The sequence below is a fragment of the Neofelis nebulosa genome, chromosome 9, assembly GCF_028018385.1.
Source record: "Neofelis nebulosa isolate mNeoNeb1 chromosome 9, mNeoNeb1.pri, whole genome shotgun sequence".
In the NCBI taxonomy this organism is placed as follows: Eukaryota; Metazoa; Chordata; class Mammalia; order Carnivora; family Felidae; genus Neofelis; species Neofelis nebulosa.
The window spans coordinates 20,534,739-20,560,056 of record NC_080790.1 but is presented as its reverse complement, the minus strand read 5'-3'; the positions used below and the strand labels follow the sequence as shown (position 1 = coordinate 20,560,056).

General features: G+C 43.0%; 1 protein-coding gene and 1 pseudogene across 2 annotated transcripts in view; one reads left to right on the top strand and one right to left on the bottom strand.

The window, feature by feature from the left end:
• Positions 1-15,143, bottom strand: LOC131484472 (small ribosomal subunit protein uS17-like; annotated as a pseudogene).
• A 163-nt stretch (positions 15,144-15,306) lies between these two features.
• Positions 15,307-25,318, top strand: part of DTNB (dystrobrevin beta) — a 244,904-nt gene continuing 234,892 nt past the window's right edge. The window contains exons 1-2 of one of the 2 annotated variants that reach the window (XM_058682731.1): positions 15,315-15,454; positions 19,377-19,590. In XM_058682731.1, coding sequence (XP_058538714.1) covers positions 19,589-19,590 — 2 coding nt within the window. In that variant the 5' untranslated portion in view covers positions 15,315-15,454; positions 19,377-19,588. Of the gene's footprint in view, positions 15,455-19,376; positions 19,591-25,318 lie in introns of both variants that reach the window. The other variant, XM_058682732.1, reaches the window with a different exon arrangement.

The following is a 25,318-nucleotide window of genomic DNA, read 5'->3' as shown; positions in this document are numbered from 1 at the left end:
TCCTTCCAGGTACCAGTTTCTGTACACTATTGGTGCGAAACAAATCACTCCAAACTTTGAGTCTTAATTATTATTCCTCTCATCTTCACAGGTCAACTGGGAGGCTCCTTTGTTGGTGTCACTAGAGCACGTGGCTGCACTTAAACTGTAAGATCAACCGACTGGAATGTCCTAGATGGCCTCACTCCACATCTGGCAGTAGGAGCTAATCAACAGTGAGACTGTCTCCGTTTTCCTCCCTGTGGCCTCTTCGTAGGCTAGACTGGCTTCCTTACATTATGGTCACAGGGCAGTGTTTCAAGAGAGCAAGTCCTACTGTGCAAGTATTTCCCAAGCCTCTGCTTCTGTCATGTGTGCCATTTGTCCCAACACACAAGGGCACGTGCACCACGAGCCATGACCCATTGGGGACCATCACTGTTACAGTCTACTTTACCATGCCTCTAGACTGAATGGGTCTTCTCCTTTGGGCTCTCCTAGTGCTTTGAACCTCTACTAAAATGCACTTGAGGGGCACCTGGGTGGCTCAGTCGGTTAAGTGTCTGACTCTGGCTCAGGTCATGATCTCGCGGTTAGTAGGTTCTAAACCTGTGTTGGGCTCTGTGCTGACAGCTCAGAATCTTGAACCTGCTTCGGATCCTGTGTCTCCCTCTCTCTCTGCCCCTTCACTGCTTGCGCGGGCGCTCTCTCTCTCTCTCAAAAATAAAATAAACATTAAAAAAAATTTTTTTAATACACTATGGCACCTGGGTGGCTCAGTCAGTTAAGCAACCAACTCTTGATTTTGGCTCAGGTTTGTGGGTTCAAGCCTCGCATTGGGCTCTGACAACGTGGAGCTTGAATGGAATTCTCTCTCACCTCCTTCTCTGCCCCTCCCCCACTCACGCTCTCACGCTCTCTCTCTCTCTCAAAAATAAATAAATAGGGGCACCTGGGTGGCTCAGTTGGTTAAGTGTCTAACTTTGGCTCAGGTGATGATCTCACAGTTCCTGAGTTCGAGACCTGCATTGGGCTCTGTGCTGACAGCATGGAGCCTGCTACGGATCCTCTGTGTCCCTCTCTCTGCCCCTCCCCTGCTTGCACTCTCTCTTTTTCTCTCTCAAGAGTAAAATAAACATTTAAATATAAATAAATGAAATATAAAAAAAGAAATGCATTTCTTCAAAAAATAATAAAAATAAATGCACTTAACGTAGTCTCTCTTTAAAGTCAGCATTTCTGTTTAATTCACTGCCATCTGTAAGTTTTTTTTTTTTTTTTTTGACTGGGAAAATTATTTTCTTTAGTGTGGGCAGGCGTCTAGTCTCACAACTTCCAGAGTTGCTTCTTGATGCCAGTGGCCTTGGTGACCTTGAGCACATTGCAGCACACAGTCTTGCTTGAGAGCTGGCACTCACCCACTGTGATAATGTCGCCAACATGGATGTCTCTGAAGCAAAGGGACGGGTGCATGGATATGTTCTTGTGGTGTTTCTTGAAGCGGTTGTACTTTGGGATGCAGTGGAGGTAGTCTCAGTGGATGAAAATGGTCCTCTGTATCTTCATCGTGGCCACCACACCAGACAGAATCTGCCCTCAGATGGAGACATTACCAGTAAAGGGGCATTTCTTGTCATTGTAGGTGTCCTCAATGGCCTCCGTGGGCATCTCAAAAGCCCAGACTGTTTTTGTAGTATTGTGGAAACTTCTCCTTGCCAATTTCTCTAAGCAGGATCCTCTTCTTATTGTGAAAGAAGGTCAGCTGCTTTTGGTAGGCAGGCTCAGTCTGAATGTCCACCATCTTCCCAGCCACCTGAGGAAGGGTCTGTAAGCTTCTTTAAGCAGATAATTTCCAGGTCTGTTTTCTATCCTACCTTCTATTTCATAGGCTCATATACAGTATGTGTTCATTAAATATTAGCTGTTAGTGAGAAAGTCCTAGAAACACAGTGCAGGGCATTGTCATTTGTGTAGTGTTGGCATGTTTTTCTTCTTTGAGGTTTCTCACCAAACACCAAACATAGGTTCTCAACCTCCTCAGGTACATGACTTTTCCAGATTTCTGAAGAGCCGTGAAAGGATGCTGACTGGTGAGAATGTTTAAGATATGATAGTCTACATATAGAATACAGTCTCATCCATCATAATCACGTGTAACACCAGCATCCCGGCCAGGTACAGACCCTCTGAGGTCCAACCCAAACCCAAGGCCTACATCTCATCTCTTATAGCCACAGCTCTTTTGTGTTCTGACCATGAGTCCTGGGTTTTGGGGAACTTGAAATCTGGTTGAGGAAGCATAATGGGTGTATATGAAACAACCCAAACTACTTACTTAATCAACATGTCAACAAATGTAAAAATCAATACACTACAACCGGGCCTGGCGGGGTAGGAGGTACAACACAGACATGGTCAGAATGCAGTGAAGTTAGTTCTAAGACAGCCATCTCCTTGGAGAAGGTGATGTTTGAGTTAGATCTGGAAACAGGGTATGGACAGATATTGATGGAGACAGTAAAGGATGATGTAAGTGGTATTAGCATCTATGAAGGTACGGAGTCCAGTGAATGAGGTAGGAAATTAACACTCAATGTGCGGAAGAGAGTACGTAGATCTGGAGGTGGGGAACAAAAAAAGATTGGGGAAATAAGTGGGGTGATAGACATGCCTTTAAAAGCCTCAGCAAATGACACCGAGTGTCATGTGGGTACCTGAGACTGTGGGTGAAGTTTGTTTCTGGAAGTTTCCTCACTCTACAGTGGTTTTCCATGCAGGGCATTAAAGAGTGAGTACTGCATACCTAAGAAATGGAGGAGGTGGGAGGCTGTCTTGCCAAGGGGGAGCCCAGAGCCCCGGGTGGCAGTGCCGGGCAGTTGCCAACACGGAGTGTGGGACTTGGCCCTCCTTGCGTTCCACGTGGTTTGCTATAGCTGTTGTGGCCCCTCCAGTTCCAAAGGGTGACTTTTTTTTTTTTTTCCTTTCTGCAATTTGGGCTCTTTGCTCGGGCATCTTTGCAAACGATGGAGACTTCGTGATGTGAGGAAAAGGAAGGACTTTTCTGGTATACAGTTGTCCTAACCAATCCTGGAAGCACCCTTAATATGACCTGAACTGAAGCCACAGAAGCCCCTGAGTAGGCCCAGAGAAGCACTCAATAGTAGTGACCCAAGCCCTAGAAGGAGTCGCTATGGGGAACAGGAAGAGGTGGAGGCTGCCACGGGCTGAGCGCTGAAATGCTGAGAGGAGGAACGTAATTGTGCCGACGTGGAGCAGAAGGGGCTAACCGCAAGATGAGGAAACTGGTAAATGTGGAGAAGCAAAAAAGAGATGGGACAGCTCAGCAGTGGTGACAAGAAAGCACATTCCTGTTCCTGGGGCTTGCTGGGCTCATGCATCCTTCTCTCTGGTTCTAGAGAGGAGCACAGAGGCAGCGCCTACAAGAGGAAGGGGCACGCATAGCTCTCTTCTCTGTCCTCCCTCATGTGACAGCAGGGACCTGAAAAACTTATCTTCCAATGTCCAAGGCGGTCTGGTGACATTCAGGAAGGTGAAGCAGCTCGGCACGCCTGCCCCTGTCGCCCGTGCGGGGACAGCCCGGGGTTGCATGCAGGCACGTGCGGGCACTGGGGAGCTGGCAGAGCCACCTTGCTTCTTCCGCTGAGCTCGTCCCCAAATGCCCTTTGCCCTCTTCCTACAATCAGAACCTCTTCAAATAACTAACTTTCACTTTAATGGAGAAGCTTGGTGGTTCTCCACTTTGGCTGCACACTCGATCACTTGCAGGCACTTTAAAAAAATGCAGTTCGTCTAGGATGGGTCCAAGATGTAGGGGCTTTTTCCAAAAGCATACCAGGTGAGTGGTACATTGAGAACAGCTGGATTTGCTAATCTTGAGCCACCTTAGTTTGGTCAACATGGAATTTGTTGATCTTTGGAGGTGTCTGAAAACACCACAAAAAGAATTAGCCTTTGGGAAACCAGCAAAACCTAAGAGATACCCTCCCTTGGAGACTGTGGCCCCTGGGTTGCCTTCCTGGGGAAATTCTCGAGGTTCTCTAATGTGCCGTGTGAGCTCTGGCCTCCTGAGCTTCCGTCTCCTGAGCTTCCCTCCGTAGGGCAGGATGGGAGTTCTTCGCGTGATCATCGGCACACAGAAAATACCCTGGCGGCTCAGTGTAGCTGTCTCTTCATCCCGGCACCATCCTGGACAGTTTTGTTGAAGAACACGATTGCTGTCCATAATGTAAATCTTACAAAGTCCCTTTTTTATTTTTGTTTTTTAAGTTTACTTATTTTGAGAGAGAGTGAGTGAGCAAGGGAGTGGGGGAGAGGCAGAGAGAGAGAGGAAGACAGAGAATCCCAAGCAGGCTCTGAGCTGTCAGCACACAACTCGCCACAGGGCTCTCATTCATGAACCGTGAAATCATGACCTGGGCCGAAATCAAGAGTCTGACGCTTAACTGACTGAGCCACCCAGGCACCCCAGAAAGTTTCATTCATAAAGGTTTTCCATGCAATTTGTCACAGACTCAGACCTCACATGATACTATGAAGAGTGAGAACACCCTTGTCTTAGCACCGCCCTCTTCCTGGCCATCCTGTCCCTAGCCAGCCTCCCAGTTGGTCTTCTGTGCAGTCTTCATTTCACGTTTGGACAAGACCGAGAACCAATGATTCAGCCTCTGGGGGGAAGGATTTCCACATTATTACCCACTGTGCAAAACAGCCTTTCCCATTTATCTCTTCCAAATTTGCCTCTTTCAACCACCATCAGCCAGCCCTACCTGCCAGGATTACAAGATTTGGTGACCGCGTCTGATCCAACTGTGCACACCTTTGGCATGTCTCATCTAAGCCCTCATCCTCCCCCGAAGGCCAGAGTTTGGTTTTTGCTTGTCATCATGTAAAGAACACTCTTTCTGCTTGTCATTTTAATTACTCTCTATTGAACCCTTTCCAGTCCTTTCACATCGTCCATGAGTGCCAGAGAACAGAATGACACTCATTATGGCGTGAATTTACTATAATTTGATACAAAGGTGGGATTGTGATATTTTGTTTCCAGTATTCTTATCTGCATGTTATTAGGGATTTTTGGTGGGGATTGAAGGGCAGGGCTGTGGATTCATAACTTCAAGAAATGGTTTTCAGGTTCATTAAATTATTTTCCTTGAGCTGTGATTATCTTCTTGTTGCCCACACTGACGCTCAGCTGGCAGGCGTCTGGCCTCCCACGCAGCTCGCTAACATCCTTCTGTAGCTTTACTTCCACTGCTGTCAGCTCACTACCTGGCCAAACTTGGTGTCACAAACGACCTTGGAGATTCCACTGCGTACCTCTCCCTCGGATAATTTATAACCGTGGAAATTAAGACTTGGATGTTCAAGCTGCCAAATGAAAATGAGACAGGTTCTAGGAGAGATTTTGAAAACTATTTTTTCCTGTTCTCAAAAAAGTGCATGCTCATTTAACAGTTTGAAAATATAAACAAATACAGAGAAAATTAAAATCACTCCTAATCCCCCCCACCCCGCCCCGAGATAATCTCTGCTAATATTTTGGTTTCTGTTCTTCCCATCTTTTCTTCAGGAAGGACAACACACACACACACACACACACACACACACACCCCTACAAACTTTTTCCCTCTAACTTTTTTTTTTTTAAACACAAACACTGAGAAACAAAACATTATGAGTAATTGGCAATAACTGTAATTTACTACTGCAATTAACTACCTGATGCTCTCCCAGCCTTCCTCCCACAGGGTAACTATTTTCTCCTAGTCTGGGTTTATTATTCCCTTGCTTTATAAAAGTGATTTTATAAATTGTGGATTTAAAAAGTGAATTCATAAATTGTTTGGGTTTACTTGATTTTAAGCTTTATAAAAATGTTATCATGCTGTAATCATACGTCTCTTGCTTTTTTCACTCAAAAGCACATTGGGTCACTTTATCCAAGCTGTTCTGTGTAGATACAATTATTTCACTGTGGCTGTTGTTTAATATTTCCATTGTGGAGATACCCACAATTTACGCATTCATTCTTCTCTTGCTGGTCACTTGGATTGTTCTTAGTCTTTTGCCATTATGAACAGCACTTGTACATGTCTCTTGGAAAATGTGTCAAGAAGTCTTTGGGGTGAAATCATTGGCTACAAAGCATGCAAAATTTCAGCTTCATGAAGCATTGCCAAACTAGCTGCACCAATTTACATTCCCGGGAATCAGTGCATAAGAGCTTCCAACTGATCAACCTCCTGTCCAACATTTGGAATCATCATCATAATTTTTTTCTTAATGTTTATTTATTTTTGAGAGAGAGAGAGAGAGAGCGAGAGCGAGAGTGAGAGAGCAACCTGGGGAGGGGCAGAGAGAGAGGGACAGAGGATCTGAAGTGGGCTCTGTGCAGTGAGCCTGATGCAGGACTTGAACTCAAGAACTGCAAGATCATGACCTGAGCCAAAGTCAGACACTCAACCGACTGAGCCACCCAGGCACCCCTGGGAATTGTCAGACTTTACAACTTCTGCCTCTCTAGTGGGTTTATAATATTGTAGTATTAATTTGCATTTTCCTGAATACTAAAGAACTTGAGGATCTTTTCATACATACACTTGCCATATGTGTTTGCCCTTCTGTAAAATGTCTGCTCATATTTTTGACCCTTTTCCTCTTGGGTTGTTTGTCTCTCACACATATTGTTAAGCAAAATTTGAATCATACTACACATACCATTTTGTACTTTTCATGACATGAAACATTCTTTTACACTGTTATTTTAATGACTGTGGCACCTTCTATTTCATGGCTATCTTGTGATTTAATCAAAGTCTTGTACCTGTATATATTTTTTCAATTTTATTTTTTAGAAATAGCTCTGGTAAGATATTCTAATGCATAGATTTAATTATACATCACTAAATATTTTTATTAAAAAAGTTTCAAGGATTTGGATTTCTGGGTCAAAGGATATCAACGTTAAAAAAAATGATATATATTTCCAAATCCCTTTCCAGAAAGGTTGTATAATTTATATTCTCCAAAAAACTCTTTAACACTGGATATTAAATATCAAATATTTTGCTAATTTAATTTGTAAATTTAGCAATAAAGATAATATTTTTAAATGTTTATTGGCCACTGTGTTTCGTCTTTTCCTGGTATTCTTTCCCCAGCTTATGGTTTGCATTCAACTAAAGGTATATCTAAGTACTATATACAAATTATTTGGTTTACTTCTTTCTCCCTCTTCATGTGGCTATGTCATTCATTTGACACCCAGTTGGGTTTATTTGTTTCTGTTTGCATCTAGTTACAGGTTTAAAATTTTTTCTTATGCTTGCTGATTTAATTTAATTTAGTTTTTTATTATTTTTTAAACTTTATTTAATTAATCTCTATACCCCACATGGGGCTTGAACTCATGACCCTGAGATCAAGAGTTGCATGATCTCCTGACTGAGCCAGCCAGGTGCCCCTTAATTTTATTTTTGAACATATATAAATAACACAAACATGCATCCAGAAGGCAAAACTACCCCAAAAGATACCCTCAAAATTGTCCCTCCCTCTGTTATCCTTTCTACCTGTTTCCTCACCCAATTTTTTACAGGCAAACAATTTCATTGTTTTCTGATTTATTGTTCTTATGATGATCTTTTAATAAAAGAAGCAAATCCATTTTATTTTATTTCTTGTCTTTATTACACAAAATGTAACATATTAGAGATTTGCTTTTGCACCTTGCTTTAAAAATTTTTTTTTACTGTTTATTTATTTTTGAGAGAGAGAGAGAGCATGAGCTGGGGAGGAGCAGAGAGAGAGGGAGACACAGAATCTGAAGCAGGATCCAGGCTCTGAGCTGTCAGCACAGAGCCCGACGCAGGGCTCAAACCCACGAACCGCAAGATCATGATCTGTGCTGAAGCTGGACACTTTACTGACTGAGCCACCCAGGCACCCCTGCTTTTAAAACTTAATAATACACCCTGGAAATTATTATAAATCAGCTCATAAAGATATTCCTCACTCCTTTTTATTGCTTCCTAGGAATCGACTGTAAGTATCATGGTTTCTTCAATCGGTCTTCTCTGTTTGGGCACTTAGGTAGCTTCCAATATTCTACAAATACAAATAATGGTACAGTGAAGAAGGGACATATGTAAGCATGCATATTATTTCTGGAGATATCTTTAGGGTAAGTTCCTAGAAGTTGGAGTGCTAGGTTGAAAGGTAAATGCACAAACCGTTCATTAGATATTGGCAAATGCCCCATTCAGAGGGGTTATACTGTTTCCCCTTCTCTGTAGTGGTATTTGTCTTCCCATAACCTCACCAACAGAGCGAGTCTCTATATGGCTGTACGGTCATCCCAACATCATGTTAAAAAGTCCTTCTTTGCCTCAGCCATTTGACTGCTTATCGTATACTAGATTTCCTGGGTGGTTGTACTGACTTCTGTACCTTCTATTCTGCTACATTGGTCTGCCTATTCGTTTGCCAGAACCACATTATTTTCGTTCAAGACGCCCCACGGTAAGTTTTGATATTTGTCATCTCTCATATCTCATTTCAGTGTTTTACTAGTGATTTTTGAGTGTTTATTTTTCCATAAAAGCGTTGGCATCAATTTGTCTAGCTACAGAAAACCAGAAAAAAGCTTGTTTCTATTTTGGGGGAATCATATTAACTTTATAAATGAACATAAGGAGAACTGTCATCTTAACAATGTTGAGCTATTTTAACCGAAACCAAGGGATGTCTCTTTCGAGTATACTTTTGTGTCTTTTGGGATTGTTTTTATAGTTTTCTTTTTTCAAAGAGCCTGATTTGTTGAGACATAATTCACATACCTTTCAATTCATCTATTTAAAGTGTACATACAATTCAGTGGTTTTAGTATAATCACAGGTTTGTGTGCCCATCGCCACAATCATTTTAGAACATTTTCATCAACTCATAAAGTAACCCCATAGCTGTTAGCAGTCCTTCCCCAATCCCTCCAACCCCTCCAGCCTCCCGGCATCCACCAACCTGCTTTCTGTCTCTGTCAATTTGTTTCGTCTGGACACTCCATATCAATAGAATCATATACTATACTGTCTTCTGTGACTGGCCTCTTTCACTTGGCATAATGTTTTCAAGGTTCTTCCATGTTATAACATATACTCTGTTCTTTTTTATTGCGAAATACGATTCCACTGAATGGATGGATGTACCACATTTTGTTTATCCATTCATCAGGTGATGGAGTTTGGGGTTGTTTTAACTTTTTGGCCATAATGAGTAAGACTATGAACATTTGTGTATAGGTTGCTGTGTGGGCATTTATTTTCAAGTCTCTTGGGGTATATATGTACCTAGAGGTAGAATTGTTAGGTCATATAACTTCATGTGTAATATTTTCAGGACTGCCAAGCTATTTTCTGAAAGAGCTGCACCATTTTCCTTCCCACCAGTTATGTATCAAGGTTCCAATTTCTTCACATCCTCACCAACTCTTGTTATTATCTGCGATTGTGATGGGAGCCATCACAACTGGGTTATTCAACTGGGTTAACCCTTCAACTGGGTTATTTGTGTTATAATTATGTTCGTTCATGTATTCTGGATATAAGTCCCTCAGCTTGTATGTTATTTGGAAATATTTACTCCCATTCTGTAGACTGTCTTTGCATTTTTTTATGGTGTCCTCTGATGCACAAAAGTATTTAATTTTGATAAAGCCAAATTTATCTGCTTTTTCTTTTGTCATTTGTGCTTGTGGGGTGTGTCTAAGGAGGCCAAGGTAATGAAGATTTACACCTATGTTTTCTTCTAAGAGTTTTATAGTTTTAACCTTTACATTTAGGTTGTTGAAGTCTTTTTTTTTTATATTAAAAATATATTTTTTAATGTTTATTTTTGAGAGAGAGAGAGAGAGAGACAGAGCATGAACAGGGGAGGGTCAGAGAGAGGGAGACACAGAATCTGAAGCAGGTTCCAGGCTCCAAGCTGTCAGTCCAGAGCCCAACGCGGGGCTCAAACTCGCAGACTGTGAGATAATGACCTGAGCCGAAGTCGGACGCTTAACCAACTGAGCCACCCAGGTGGCCCAAGGTTGTTGAAGTCTTGATCGGTACTGCAGAATGTGACTGTATTTGAAGATAGGGTCTTTAAAGAGATAATTAAATTAAAATGAGGTTGGTGGGCCCTACTTCATGGTGACTGGTATCCTTAGGACAGACACTCACAGTACAGAGCGAAGACCATGTGAAGACACAGGGAGGTGACGGCTATCAACGAGCTGAGGAAAGAGGCCTCAGAAGAAACCAACCCTTGTGGTACTATGATATTGGACTTTAAGTCTCCAGAACTGTAAGGAAATAAATTTCTATTCCTTAGGCCAATCTGTGGTATTTTGTTATGGTAGTTCTAGAAGATTAATACAAAATCCTACTTGGTTGTGATATATTATTTTTTTAATTATGAAAACATTTTTTAAATGTGTATTATTTTTGAGAGAGAGAGAGAGCAAGTGAGCACAAGCAGGGGAGGGGCAGAGAGAGGAGGAGACACAGAATCTGAAGTAGGCTCCAGGCTCTGAGCTGTCAGCACAGAGTCCGATGCGGGGCTCGAACTTGTGAACCGTGAGATCATGACCTGAGCTGAAGTTGGACGCTTAACCAACTGAGCCCCACAGGGGCCCAATTATTTTTTTAATTTTATTTTTTAAAGTTTATTTTGAGAGAGAGAGAGCATGAGCAGGGGAGGGGCGGAGAGAGAATCCCAAGCAGGCTCTGAACTGTCTGTGTGGAACCTCATGTGGGGCTCAAACCCACAAACTGTGTGGGCTGAAATCAAGAGTCTTAACTGACAGAGCCACCCAGGTGCCCCTTATTTTCTTAAATCATATGGGTCTTGCACTTTTTTTTTTATATTTATTTATTTATTTATTTATTTTTTAATATATGAAATTTACTGTCGAATTGGTTTCCATACAGCACCCAGTGCTCATCCCAAAAGGTGCCCTCCTCAATACCCATCACCCACCCTACCCTCCCTCCCACCCCCCATCAACCCTCAGTTTGTTCTCAGGTCTTGCACTTTTTTGAGAGAAATAACTTTCTTTTCTTTTCTATTTTTAAAGTAGGCTTCACGCCCAACCCTGAGCCCAACACCAAGCCCAATGTGGGGCTTGAACTCACAACCCTGAGATCAAGACCTGAGCTGAGAGCAAGAGCTGGACACTTAACCGACTGAGCCACCCGGGCGCCCCAAGAGAAATAACTTTCTCTATTTCTTTTCTTCTGGTACAGGACTGGCAAACTGCAACCCATGGGTCAAATCAAGCTGGCTGCCCATTTTTGTAAATCCAATTTATTTGGGGGCATAGCTACACTCACTTATTTGCACACATCTATGGAGGCTTTTGTGCTACAATGGCAGAGTTGAATATTACACCTGCAAACCCCAAATGTTTGCTAATCTGGTGCTTTAAAAAAAATTTGCTGACCCTGCTTTAGTAAATACCTAGGATGGGCTTATGTGCATATTATTCCTTGAATTCTTGCATTTTAAAAACAGTGGTTTTTTTTTCTTATAGAGTTCAGTGCCTGAAAAACAGCGTGGATGGGTGGATACAAAATCCTTAGCTTGCATCTTTTTTCCTTGCGTTTTTAGAAAATACTGAAAATGCTGCATCACTATTGCCTTGCTTTGCCCTTGAAGTCTAATGCCAAATATTTTGGTCACCAGGTTCCATAACAGACTATCTACCCTGAAACGTAATGGCTTAAAGTGAGAACTGTTTTGATTATAATCTCACAATCTTTGGGGTCAGGAATTTGGACGGGGGTTGGCTGGATGATTCTTCTGTTCCACATGGCTTCCCGTGGGGTCACTCAGTGGTATTCAGCTGATGGCTGAACTGATATAGAGCATTCATGATGACTTCACTCATATCAGCTAGGATCAGCTAGCCTCCTTCCGTCTCTGTGCCGTCTCAGAACCTCTCCACGGGGAGTTAGATGGTATATATTGTGGCCCAGGGCTTCAAGAGCAAGTGCTTTCAAAGACCCAGGTGGATTCTTCAAGACAAGACCTAGGCTTGGAATATACATCGCATCTCATATACATCACACATTCTATTGGTCAGACAATTCACGTGGGCCAGCCTGGATCAAAAGAAGTGACAAAGAATTTGCAGACATCTTGAATGTACTGCGTCCTAATTTCCTTACCCTTTTAAGTAATTTGAACTTTTTGCATGGAGGCTTTGAAAGTTATTAAAGTTTATTTGAGGAATGTCTACACCCAGCATGGGGCTGGAACTCATGACCCCCAAGATCAAGAGTCGCATGCTCCTCCAACTGAGCCAGCCAGGCACCCCCAAAATTATTATTTTTGTCTAACAGTTTGAAGAGTCTAGCTCTCAGAATTGGTCATTCTGTGATGATTTCCCCAAGTACATGGCAGCCCTTTCATTATGTACGTTTACGTTTTCTGATTTCCAGAAAGTTTCATTCTATGTGGAACTTTAGCTACACATTGGACGTTCTTTGCTTGGACTCAAATGACATTCCAAATGGAGAGAGAAATAAGCACAAAGGTATGGAGGCAAGGGAAAGTAGGAACATTCCAGGAGTTTGGATGCGGGGTGTGTAGGAAGCGACAGAAGATGCAGTGAGGAGATAGATGAGGGCCAGAGAAATGGAAGGTCTTGTGTGCCATGCTGAGCAGCGACATATATAGGCAGCATATTTTTGAAAGTGTTTTCTGACACACAGTATGGAATATGGAATGGAAGGAACCAGACTACAAGAGAGGGACAAGAGCAAAGGCTATTGCATTAGTCCAGTGAGAGGCTTAGCTACAAGGGACAGATTCTAGAGTTATTTATGAGGAGAATCAACAGGATTGTTGAGTGTGGTGGGGACGGGAAGGAAGGAATCAAGGATGACTCCCAGGTTTCTGGACTGGGCAGCTGAGCGACGGTAATGCTGAACGGCTTTAGACGTGCAGAACTTGGGATGTCTGTAGGACATCTAAGTGGGGAAGTCCAGTAGGCTTCTGTGTCTCTGGAACTCAGATGAGTGGGCAGAGTCAGATAATGCTCAGGGAGTTGCTGGTAAACATGGCCAATGAAGAGTGAATGGAATGAGTTAAGGAGAATGGGCGGGGTGAACTGAAAAATGAACACAGAACCCTGGAGACAGAGGAGTGTTCAGAGGAGTTAGGAGGTAGTCATGTCACGAAGTCCAAGGTAGTTTCAAAAAGACTGGAGTGCTTTGTGTTGTCAAATGCCACCAAGAACTCACTACCTGACTCAAAACTGGCCTGTGGCATTTAGGATTAAGCAAGACCTAAATGACTGAGAGCAGCACCTTGATGTGGTGGGGTCAGAAGTCACACAGCCATGGGTTGAGAAGGGGGAGGCTGCCGTGTTGGCAGAGTAGAAGTGCAAACTACTTTTAAGGCGTTTGTGAAGGCAAATACAGAAAGGGAACAAGTGGTAACCAGAAGATAGTCCAGAGTGACAGAGGGGTTTCTTTTTCTTGAGGACAGGAAAAGCTTGAACATGACAGATGGTGAAGGAAAAAGGTAAGAGTCGATAATTTTGGGAGTGAGAGAGGGAGCGTGATCGAAATATGTTTGAAAGGAGTTTTCTGAGGATGTGGGAGGTGATGAGGTACAGAACCGTGATGGAGAGATGCTAATACAAGTGTATTTAAAGAAGTTAATTCCCAGAATGCTTTATTATAGTCTAGCTCACATACTGATATTACCTAGGTTTCGATCAATACGGCAAATATAGCAGACAGTATTGACATATTTATTTTACATCATTTACACGTCTTTTCTCCGAAGGGTAGGATCAATGTTTTACCCTTTCAAAGCCTCCCACGTAGTTGGTGCTCAATAAGTGGTAAATGAATAAATAAGACGTCTCTTGCCTGTATTCTGAGTATCTTAGCGTATTCAGAACACAGTCAGGATCCTGAATACAAATGAAAAAGTCTTCTAAGCATGAAAAATGGTCCTAAAATTCATGTGTGAAAGGTGATGTCCTTTTTTTTGAGGAGCCTGTTTACCCTTACTTAACAAAGTTAGTTACCAGCATTTCCTTCACCAGAGGAGTTTAAAAATAGGAAAATGTGAGGAGGAGGAAGAGGATGTTCTAAAGGCAGGCAGGCATGCAGGCAGACAGCAGCAGGAGGTGGTACGATCTGCCTTACCATAAGGTGCCAAAAAGCAGTGAAAAACCAGACGTTAAAGCATACTGGCTTGGGGGCTCTTGGCTTAGGGACTTACATCATGGGCTCACATATCAGTAGCCCTTGAAGGACACTGCTGTTTTGAGCCTTGAGAAAGGCTCATCGTTGAGAAAAATGATCCTTTGAACCATCAAAAAAAAAAAAAAAAGTTTAGCTGTTTCTAATTTCGAATCATCTATGTTTGGAAAGGGTTCTATCAAAAATGGATAATACTAAAACACAAAAGCCGATGCTGAGATGGTAAACTTGGGTAGCCCTCTGTTCCTTTGCCCAAGCTGTTTACCTAGCCTTGGATGCACTCCTTTTTTTTCTCTTAGGACGTCTTTCTTTTTCTTCCTTCCAGACTGAACACAAACGCCACCTCTCCCTGGAGCCCCTCCACGCGGTTCCAGCGGAAGTAATCTCTTCCTCCTCTGCCCTCGCACAGCATCTCCCTGTGGCTTTGCTTTGCATGGGTCACCACACCTGGTTGTTTACACGGCTGCTTTTGCACTAAATTATGCGCACCTCGAGACCGGGGGGCCGTGACTGTGACCGTGACCGTGACGGTGCACCTACACAGCACCTGGTACAGCGCTAGGCACGGAGTCGGTGCTCAGTCAACGCTTGCTGAGTTGAATTAATTTGGAAAAACCACTCAGGGCAAGATCTCTTGCTCGAGGCGCGGATGAATGATTCATGGGGTGGTTCTTTGCATTCTTTACCTTATAGTCACGTCGTGCCGAGTATCCGGCTGCCCCGCACATACCTGTGGAATTGAAACGCACCTCGGCCGCCCGCCGCCAGTGTGAGCGACCAGCCCGAAGGGGGCAGGTTTCCCTCGCAGGTCTGCGAGCCGCCTGGCGAGCTGGGGGGGACGGGTCCTGCTCGGCCGCAGGGGGCGGGGTTCGAAGGGAACTCGGCCCGCTCGCCCGCCCCCTCCTCGGCGCGGCGGAAGCCCCGCCCCCGGCCGCGCGCTCGCGCAGGCGGCGCGTGCCCGCCCCCCGCCCTGCGCCCTCGCGCCCTCGCGCCCTCGCGCCGGGGGCGGGCTTGCTGCGCGTGCCGGGCGGGGAAACGGCGCGAGCCGGGCGCCTGAGAACGTTCGCCGCGGGGGCGGCTCCGGGGCCTGAGCGGGCTCAGCCGCCACCTCAGCCGCCGGGGCCGGGCCGGAGGAGGCGGAGGAGGCTGCGGCCGCCCGAGACCCTCTCGACGTCCCCAGCTCCGGCCGGGAAGTGAGTGACGTGGGGGGTTTGCGGCGGCGGCCGCGGGCTGCGGGAGAGGAGCGCGGTGCTGGAGCCTCGCGCCCGCGAGGAGCGGGAAGGAGCCCTCGCAGCGCCCGGACCTCAGGAGCCTGCGGGGGTGCAGGGCCGGGAGCGGCGGGGACGGGGGGCTCCGGGAGCCGGGGCCCCTGCACCGCGCGCGCTGCGAGGGGAGACGGTGCCGCGCGCCCGGCCCCGGAGGGGCGAGCGGAGGGGATGGAGCGGAGTCCCGGGCCGGCGCTGCCGGGCTCTGAGCCCCGGGCCGGGGAGGGGTCTTCGGGGTCCGGAGCGCACGGTGGCCGCAGGGCGCTGGGGCCGGGGTGCGGGCGCCGGGTTGATGCTCCTGGAGCCCGGCTCGCTGGGAGGGGGCTCTGCGTTAGGTGCTGTAAGGGGCGAAGGAGGCAGGTCCTGGCAGAGGGCAGGTGAGGCAGTTAGGCCCTGGCAGAGGGAAGGGAATTTATTTCAGATCACTCCCAAACACTGTTCGCCGAGGCGCCTAACAGTGAACCTGTGCACCGAGGTCACCTTTGAAAGGAAGGTGTCCTGAGAGGAGGCAGGATGCAGCTAACAAATGCTTGCTGTTAAATTCCTGTGCCAGGCCTTGGGATTAGGAAGACCTTCCAGCGTTCCAAGTAAACGTTTATTGATCAGCTACCTTGGGTAGAGAACCATGGTCAGCACTGAGGCCACAAAATAGCGTAAAACCCAACCGTAATTTGCTGTTTAGGTGCTGACAATGTGGTAGTGAAGGTATGCGTATAAAATACAAAGCAGCATGAATTTTGTCTCATACTTCATTCACTTTAGGTGTTTCTTTTTTTTTTTTTTTTTGGTCTTTTCCCAGTGTTGGGGAATTGGAGCCGTAAATGGCTTGGTTTGGGGATAAAGCAGAAGAGTCAGAGGAGCTTGTGGGAGAAATTTGGGAGAGTTTGAAGGCAGTTCTGCCTAACATTTAAAGGGGGGAGAAGGGAAGAAGAAATTTGGAAATTTCCTACTAAGCTCCGTGACTATCACTGCTATAGCCTCAATGGCAAGAACAGTGCGTGGCCCACGCAGTCAGACAAAAAATATCGATTGCATGAATGAACGAACCAAACAAGGTTTTGCTGTATTTTACACGGAGCACACTATTAAACGTTGGTGTTAGGGATGGCTGATGGACTTCCTCTCTTCCTGAAATAATTTCCTTTTTTTTTTTTTTTTTGGCGGGGAGGGCGGGGGGGGAGTCATGTAAGGTAACCCAGGTTCCTAGGTCTGGGTATTTAAAGCCATGGCTAAGGTGATGTTGTCGTGATTTCTTGTGGCCACACTGCCACTTTCACATCTTTATTGCATGTTGTCCAGCAGGAGCTTACTCCGTGGGTCATTGCTTCAAATCATCCAATTCTGGCCCTTTTGTTCTATCACTTGAGGAAGAAGAAGAGTACTTTTATCTAGGGAACAGTTCCCCCCCACCCCCCCCTTTTATCCTGGTCTTTGGATCTTTGATCTGTAGGAAGAGCGTGTATCTCTTGTAAGGACTGCAATTCTACCTGTTCTCTGCTGAGGTTGGATTTCTGGGCTCCCCAGCTCCCGGCTGCTGTTTCAGTGCCCCGGGTGGTAGTGCCTGTTGGGTTACTTTGTGTGCCAAATTAAAACTTGACCTTTTATGAGTTCTGTGAGGATTTTTATCATACATAAGTGGAATTACCTTTGAAGAGGGTTATGTAGTCAAAGTTATACTGGCAAGGGTTTTGAGCGTCCACTATGCATGAGAGGCAAGTTTTCTACTTAGAAAATTAGACTCAGAACCAGTAGAATGCCAAGTTACCATTTATTTTATGTCTCTAATAGAAATCTTTCAGGGCCTTCGTTTCTGTATACAAAAAACAAGAGTCATATTAATCCACATTTGGTCTTGTGCTGTAAGCTTTGAAGAACTAAGTTAATTTCTCTTCAGTTTTAGGACTGTGTACTTCAGAATGCATCCAACAGGAGTCCATCTGTTCTTGTTTTGGGGTGCCCTGCCCCTGTAATTTTGGGTACCTTATTCCAGGTTCTCCCAATGACATTGTATTTTATCTGTATATTTAATTTATTTTTCTTTTAAAATTAATTTTATTAATGTATAGTTGACATATAATAAAATGCACAAATGTCTATGTACAGTTGGAGGAGTTTTGAAAAATGTATATACTCTGTAACCACTACCCCAGTCAGGATATAGAAATTTACATCACCCCAGAAAATTCCCTCATGCTGGTTTACAGTCCACCCCCTCTCATTTTATTTACCTCTAATTACACAGCCATCAGGGCTCTAGAGTCTAGTTGTGCAGGATGTATATCGCCCAGCTTTAGGGGGTGCTGTTTATGTCAGAGTCCCTGCACATGGGACTTCCTGGGGTTGTCTCATGCACAGTCTATGTGGCTGTGTACTGCAGCTCTGCGAATGGCTTATGAATGCACATTTTCTTATAAAAAACTCAAATAGTACAGACAGAATAAATGCCCCCTTGGCCCACTCGCTTTTCTGCTGAAATTGCTGTTGTCAGTTGTAGAAGGATCAGTGGTCCTTCTAGGCCTTTTCATTTTCATCTATACACACACACACAGTATAGGTAATCCAGAAATAAAGCATTTTCCTTCTGCCCCTAAGTTATTGACATGATACTGTACACATTGTTCCGCAACTTTTTTTTTTTCCCTAACAAAATGTCTAAGATCTTTCCATGTTGGAACATAGGGATCTACCTGATTTTTCTCAACTACTCTATGATCTCTTATGCAGTATGTGTATTATAGTTTATTTAATCATCTCCTCATTAGGGTTGATGGGGGGTGGGAGGGAGGGGAGGGTGGGTGATGGGTATTGAGGAGGGCACCTTTTGGGATGAGCACTGGGTGTTGTATGGAAACCAATCTGACAATAAATTTCATATATAAAAAAAAAATCATCCCCTCATTAAAGGCCATTTAAGCTCTTTGCTATTTCAGACATTGCTGCAGTGAATGAAAGAAGTAGATTTGCTAGGTTGGTGGGGGGTACACGTTTTAAATTTTAACTGAGGGAGAATTGACTGTAGAACTGGTGGATCTGGTTCATTTTTTTTTTAACTACTAGGTAACGTTCAGTTGTGGACTTAAATCACCTTTTTCATTCTTCCTTCAATGAGGAACAGACAGTTGGGTTACTCTGGATACTTAATTATTTGATGGCTATATGTGTTGCAAATGCATCCTGCTAGTCTGAGGCTAGCCTTTTCCCTTTGTTAGTGTCTTTGTATACAAGTTTAAAATGTTAATGTTACATTTGTGAAAAAATTACCCTTAAATTAAAAAATGTGGTGTGTGTCTGGCTTAAGTAAATTTTCTCTACCCTGCGGTATGAATTATAGATTTCTATATTTTCTTCTAAAATTAAAAAAAAAGTTTTGCTTTCCATGGGGGATTTCTATGTGGTATAATGAAGAGATAATTTTTTTTTTCAATTGGGATAACCAGTTTTTCAGTATCTTTCCTCATTTTTTAAATTGTAAAATATACGTGACATAAAATTTACCATTTTAACCGTTTGTAAGTGAGCAATTTTGGCTCTAAGTACATTCACATTGTTGTGTAACCACCACCACTGTGCATTCCCAGAACTTTTTCATCTTCCCCACCTGAAAGTCTGTACCCACTAAACACGAACTCCTCATTCTCACCTCCTTCCAGCTCCTGACAACCACCATTCTACTCCCTGTCCCTGTGAATTTGCCTACTCCAGGTACCTCATGTGAGTGGAATCATACAACACGTGTCCTTTTGTGTCTGGCTTATTTCACTTAGCGTAATGTCTTCAGAGTTCATTTATATTATAGCATGTCTCAGGATTTTGTTTCTTTTTATTAAAAAAAATTTTTTTTTTTTTTTAGAGAGAGAGCACAAGCTGGGGAGAAGGGCAGAGGGAGAGAGAGAGAATCTTAAGCAGGCTCCACACTCAGCATGGAGCCCGACTTGGGGCTCCACCCCACCACCTTGGTATCATGACCGGAGTCGAAATCAAGGGCCGGACGCTCAACCTACTGAGCCACCTAGGTGGCCCCTGGATTTCTTTCCTTTTAAAGGCTAAATAGTCTTCCATTGTATGTATGTACCACATTTATTTATTCGTTCATCTAACAGTGGACACTTGGGTTGTTTCTACCTTTTGGCTACTGTGAATAATGCTGTTATAAACAGGGTGTGCAAATAAATATCTGTTCAGGTCCCTGTTTTTGGTTCATTTGTGTGTGTATCTAGAAGTGAGATTGTCCATGATATTTTTTAAAAAGTTATATACATAACTGAATATGACCAATGTGGGTAGATAGTGCACAGTATATACCTCTTCATCCTCACAGTTCCCCCTATTATTAACATCTTGTATTAGTGTGGTATATTTGTTACAACTGACGAATCAGTGCTGATACATTATTATTAATTTAAGTTCATAGTATATATATATATATTGGGATTCTCTTTGTGTCCTTTGTGTTTTGTGGATTTTGCAAATGCAAAATGTCATGCATCATTAATGTCATTACATGACATTTCATGTAGTGTCATTGCAGTATCATCAGAATAACTTCATTGCCCTAAAATCCCCTGTGTTCCAGCTATTCATTCCTTCCTCCCTCCTCCTGAGCTCCTGATAGCTACTGATTATTTTACCCTGTCCATAGTTTTGCCTTTTCCAGAATGCCATACAGTTGGAAAGCCTACAGTATTGTAGTCTTTCAGACTGCTCTCTTTCACTTCGCAATATGCATTTAAGGTTCCTCCCTGTCTTTTCTTGGCTTGATAGCTCATTTCTTTTTATCGCTGTATAATATTCCATAATACGAAAGCACTTGTTTGTTTATCCATTCACCTATTGAAGGACATCTTGGTTACTTCCAGTTTGGGGCAGTTATGAATAAAATGTCTATAAATATCCATGTTTGGGTTTTTGCTTGGACATAGATTTTCACCTCTTTCGAGTAATATGTAGGAGCATTTTTGCTGGATTGTGTGGTAAGAGTATGTTTAGCCATACAAGAAACTGCCTAACTGTTTTCCAAAGTGGCTGTACAATTTTGCATTCCTGATAATTAAAGAAATTTATATCCTAGCACCCTAAATGTACTTAAAAAATAAGTCTTTGTCAGACTGTTCTCTAAACTTCATCTGGAATGAATTCATATTCTTAAAACATTTTTTTTTTTAACATTTATTTATTTTTGAGACAGAGAGAAAGCATGAACAGGGGAGGGTCAGAGAAAGAGGGAGACACAAAATCTAAAACAGGCTCCAGGCTCTGAGCTGTCAGCACAGAGCCCGACACGGGGCTCGAACCCACGGACCACGAGATCATGACCTGAGCCGAAGTCGGACGCTTAACCGACTGAGCCACCCAGGCGCCCCTGGAATGAATTCATATTCTAATTGTTGCTTTTGTTGGCTGTGTTTCTTAGCATTATATTTCTTTATGTCTTTTGAAGTTTTGATTTACAGACTCATTCAAGTGTGAGTGCTTTTGATTGTGTTTTCCTTATTTCTGTGCTCACCCTTCTCTGTGTGGTGGTATTTCAGGCGCTTTTATTGCCTTTTTGGACCGTAGTCAAGAAATCAGATATGATGATGGTGGGTCAGGGGTCCTACTCTTTGAGATAATTGGGGCTATTTTAGATCTGTTCACAGAGTCTGTGAATGTCTCTGTTCAGTTCCTGGTGGTGAGGCTGTGTTTTTATCTTCCCATTTGTCTAGGCCTAGAGCAGTATACACACTGTAGCTCTAGGCAGAGACTGGCAGCAGTACATTGTAGCTTCTTTTCAGCTCCAGCCTCATCCTTGGCTTGAAGCCGTGAGTCTGGCTCAGCTGTCATGTCTCCTGTTTCTCCACCTCCTTCGCTTTGTGTTACTGTTGCCCTGCAGAAGATGTGCACCTGCTTCTGGACTCCAAGTCCAGTGAGCCTGTAGCTTCAGTCCTGCTCACAATTTTGTGTGTCTGTTTTGTTTCTGATCCACATGGGGTTTTACCTTGTTTTTGAGCATGTTCAAGTCATTTAAAAATATATTTAACAAATATTTTATCTATTGCTGTGCATTTGGAGTGGAGGGGATGCATCAGGGTTGTTTACTTACTGGGTTACTTTGATTAGAAGCCTGAATTGCCCAGGCTTCTTTGTAAAGTTCATGCCATTTTGTTGTCTGCGTTATTGCAATGCCCGGACCCTCCAGTATAGAAGTTGAATAGTAGTGATGATAATGAGCATTTTTATCTTTTTCCTTGATGAGAATGCTTCCAGTGTTTCACTATTAGATATACTTACTGAAGGTTTCTGGTAGATTTCTTTTGTCAATTTATGGAAGTTTTCATCTGTTCTTGGTTTGTATTTTTATTGGGTGTTGAATTTTATTCAAGGGCATTGTTTTTTTTTTTTTTTTTTGGTATTTGTTGGAATTATCATTCTTTTCTCTTTAATATGTTAAGACTAGGACAGATATTTCTGAGTTGTAGGTAACTGAGAGAAACAGGTATATTGTACATGGTTTATTTGATAATGCATTTTTAACAAAAAGCGAATCTTTATAAAACCCCATTTTGATTGAATTTTTGTGTATTAACACTATAAATAAGCTAAAACAAGACTGAAATGTTGTGATGAAAAAGTCTAGGCTAAATATTCTTGTAACTAAGCATTCTATAGTGAAATAGTGCACAGTTAAAGAATTTTTTTTTGGTAACTTATGGGATTCAACAAAGACTTTTTCAGCTCCTAACAATTCCAACTTCTTCCTGGCTTCTATTTGTAGGCTCTTTATTCCCTCCTTTTAACTTTTCTCTCTGCCTGCTCTGTCTCTTCTTGCCAGAGAGAGACCTTCTGCCAGGAATAATATTTATTTTGAGGCTACAGTGCATCAAGTGATTTTCATAGATAAGGACTACTCTTTAATCTTTATAACTTTGGAAGCTAGATATGGTATCTCCAGTATATGGGTGAGGAAATTGAGCTCAGAGAAATTAAAACTTGTTTAGGGCCACACAGCTAATTAGAAACCCAGGTAGTATTTGAACCCAGGGCAGACTTCAAAGCCCATGTTGTTTCTACAATACTGTCCTTAAATAGCATGTTTGATGTTCCAGTTAAACTTGAGTTTTGTGTTTTGGCTTACCCACATGATTCCTGAGCATGGTGATAGGACCGCTTTGTGTCTCCAATATGATTTCCTTGAGAGACTTTTTCGTTAGTCAGGTACTTCCTTGCTTTTTCCCAGTCTGATGTTTTGTATCTTCTGGAGAGATTTCTTATAATGATTAAATCTTTCTTTTTTTTTTTTTTTTTTTTTTTTTTAACGTTTATTTATTTTTGAGACAGAGACAGAGCGTGAACGGGGGAGGGGCAGAGAGAGAGGGAGACACAGAATCGGAAGCAGGCTCCAGGCTCTGAGCCATCAACCCAGAGCCCGACGCGGGGCTTGAACTCACGGACCGTGAGATCGTGACCTGAGCTGAAGTCGGCCGCTTAACCGACTGAGCCACCCAGGCGCCCCTGATTAAATCTTTCTTAACAAACATAGATATAGATATATACTCTCTCTATATATAGTATACTATAGATACTATAGATACATAGTATCATGGTTAAGTATGTGGGCTCTAGAGTAACTATTTTGGTTGGACCTTGAGTTTATTTTCCTTTAACTTTGTGAACATTATGAAACATTGACCTTCAGAGGTACAGAAAATAAAAATAGTGAATACCTGGGGCGCCTGGGTGGCTCAGTCAGTTGAGCGTCCAACTTCAGCTCAGGTCATGATCTCACAGTTTGTGGGTTCGAGCCCCGCATTGGGCTCTGCGCTGACAGCTCGGAGCCTGGAGCCTGCTTCAGATTCTGTGTCTCCTTGTCTCTCTCTGCCTCTCACTTGCTCACACTCTGTCTCTCTCTCTCAAAAAATAAATAAACATTAAAAAAAATTAAAACCTTTATATTAAGAGTAGTAATTATTTCTTTTTGTAACTTGTCTTTTTTTCCTCTCAGTATTGTGACACTCATCTGTATGGATATATGTAGCATACATATATGGATATATGGATATATACATCTTGGCAGAATGGGATTCTGGTTTTTGACTATATCATAGTTTACCTTTATGTTTTCTCATTGATTGGCAATTCATTTGTTCTGGATTTTTTTTTTTTTTTCCCATCACAAGTAACGCTGCTGTGAATATTTTTGTCACATTTCCTTGTGCACACATGCATGACTTTTAGAGTGTGTACCTAGGGGTAAAACACTGGCTTATGTGCCAAGCACATCTTTAACTTTAGTGGATATTACTAAATTTCTCTCTGATGCGTTAACCAGTTAACATTCACACCAGAGGTGTGTGGATTCTGTTGCTTCCCTGGTTTGTCAACGTTTAGTGTTATTAGGCTTTATAATTTTTGCCAAATTGCTGGATGAAAAATGTAATCTTATTTTGGTTCTGTCTTTTAATATATGTTTTTCTGATTACCAGTGAGTTTGAACATTACTCGATGTTTTTATTGGCTCTTTAGACTTCCATTTCTGTGATTTGCTTTTTCATCATTTACCTTTTTTTTTTGTTGCATTGTGTTTTTTCATACTTGTTTATAATTTTTACTACATTTTATACTAATGTAGAAAGATGGTATAATGGACCAAGAGTTGGGGGTTCTGGGCTTTCTTTATTGTGAAGCATAACTGTAACCTGGGACAAACATTTATTTGGATGCTCAAAGTAGGGGGTCTGGGTTAGGTCAGTCATTTCTAAGCTCTCCCATTCTCATTCGCCATTGCTTTGCTTTGGTTTTTGTAGCTCGTAATCAGTACTACAGATATATTAACTGATATTAAAGATATGAGAACTCAGAAAAGGAATTGCTAATGTCTAGGATTAACAAAAAAATTTTTTTAATGTTTATTTACTTTTGAGAGAGAGAGAGAGAGAGGGAGACAGAGTGTGAGTGGGGGAGGGGCAGAGAGAGGGAGACACAGAATCTGAAACAGGCTCCAGGCTCTGAGCTGTCAGCACAGAGCCTGACGCAGGGCTCGAACCCATGAACCTCGAGATCATGACCTGAGCCGAAGTTGGACATTCAACCAACTGAGCCACCCAGGTGCTCCATAGGATTTTGATGTGAAGGTTGAAAATTGCTATTTATTTATTTATTTATTATTTTAAAAATATTTTATTTTATTTATTTTTAAAGTAATTTTTTGAAGTGTTTTATTTATTTTGAGACAGAGAGATAGCATGAGCAAGGGGAGGGGCAGAGAGAGAGGGAGAGAGAGACTCCCAAGCAGGCTCCACTCTGTCAGTCCAGAGCCTCGCATGGGGCTCAATCTTAACAACCCTGAGATCATGACCTGAGCTGAAACCAGGAGTTGGATGCTTCACCGACTGAGCCACCCAGGTGCCCCTAAGATTTTATTTTTAAGTAATTTCCACACCCAACATGGGGCTTGGGCACACAGCTCCCAAGATCAAGAGTCAACACTCCACCAACCGAGCCAGACAGGTGCCCCTGCACACTGCTATTTAATTGGTTTTATTTTCTTTTCATTAGTTCCAAACTCATTTGAAAAAGTCATTTTTTTTTTAAGTTTATTTATTTTGAGAGAGAGAGAGAGAGTGTGTGTGTGCACATGCGTGCATGCGTGGGAGGATCAGAGAGGGAGGGAGAGAGAGAGAATCCCAAGCAGGCTCTGCACTGTCAGCACAGAGCCCTGTGCAGGGCTGGAACTCACCAGCTGTGAGATCACGACCTGAGCCAAAATTAAGAGTCAGATGCTTAACTGACTGAGCCACCCAGGAGCCCCCAAAAAGT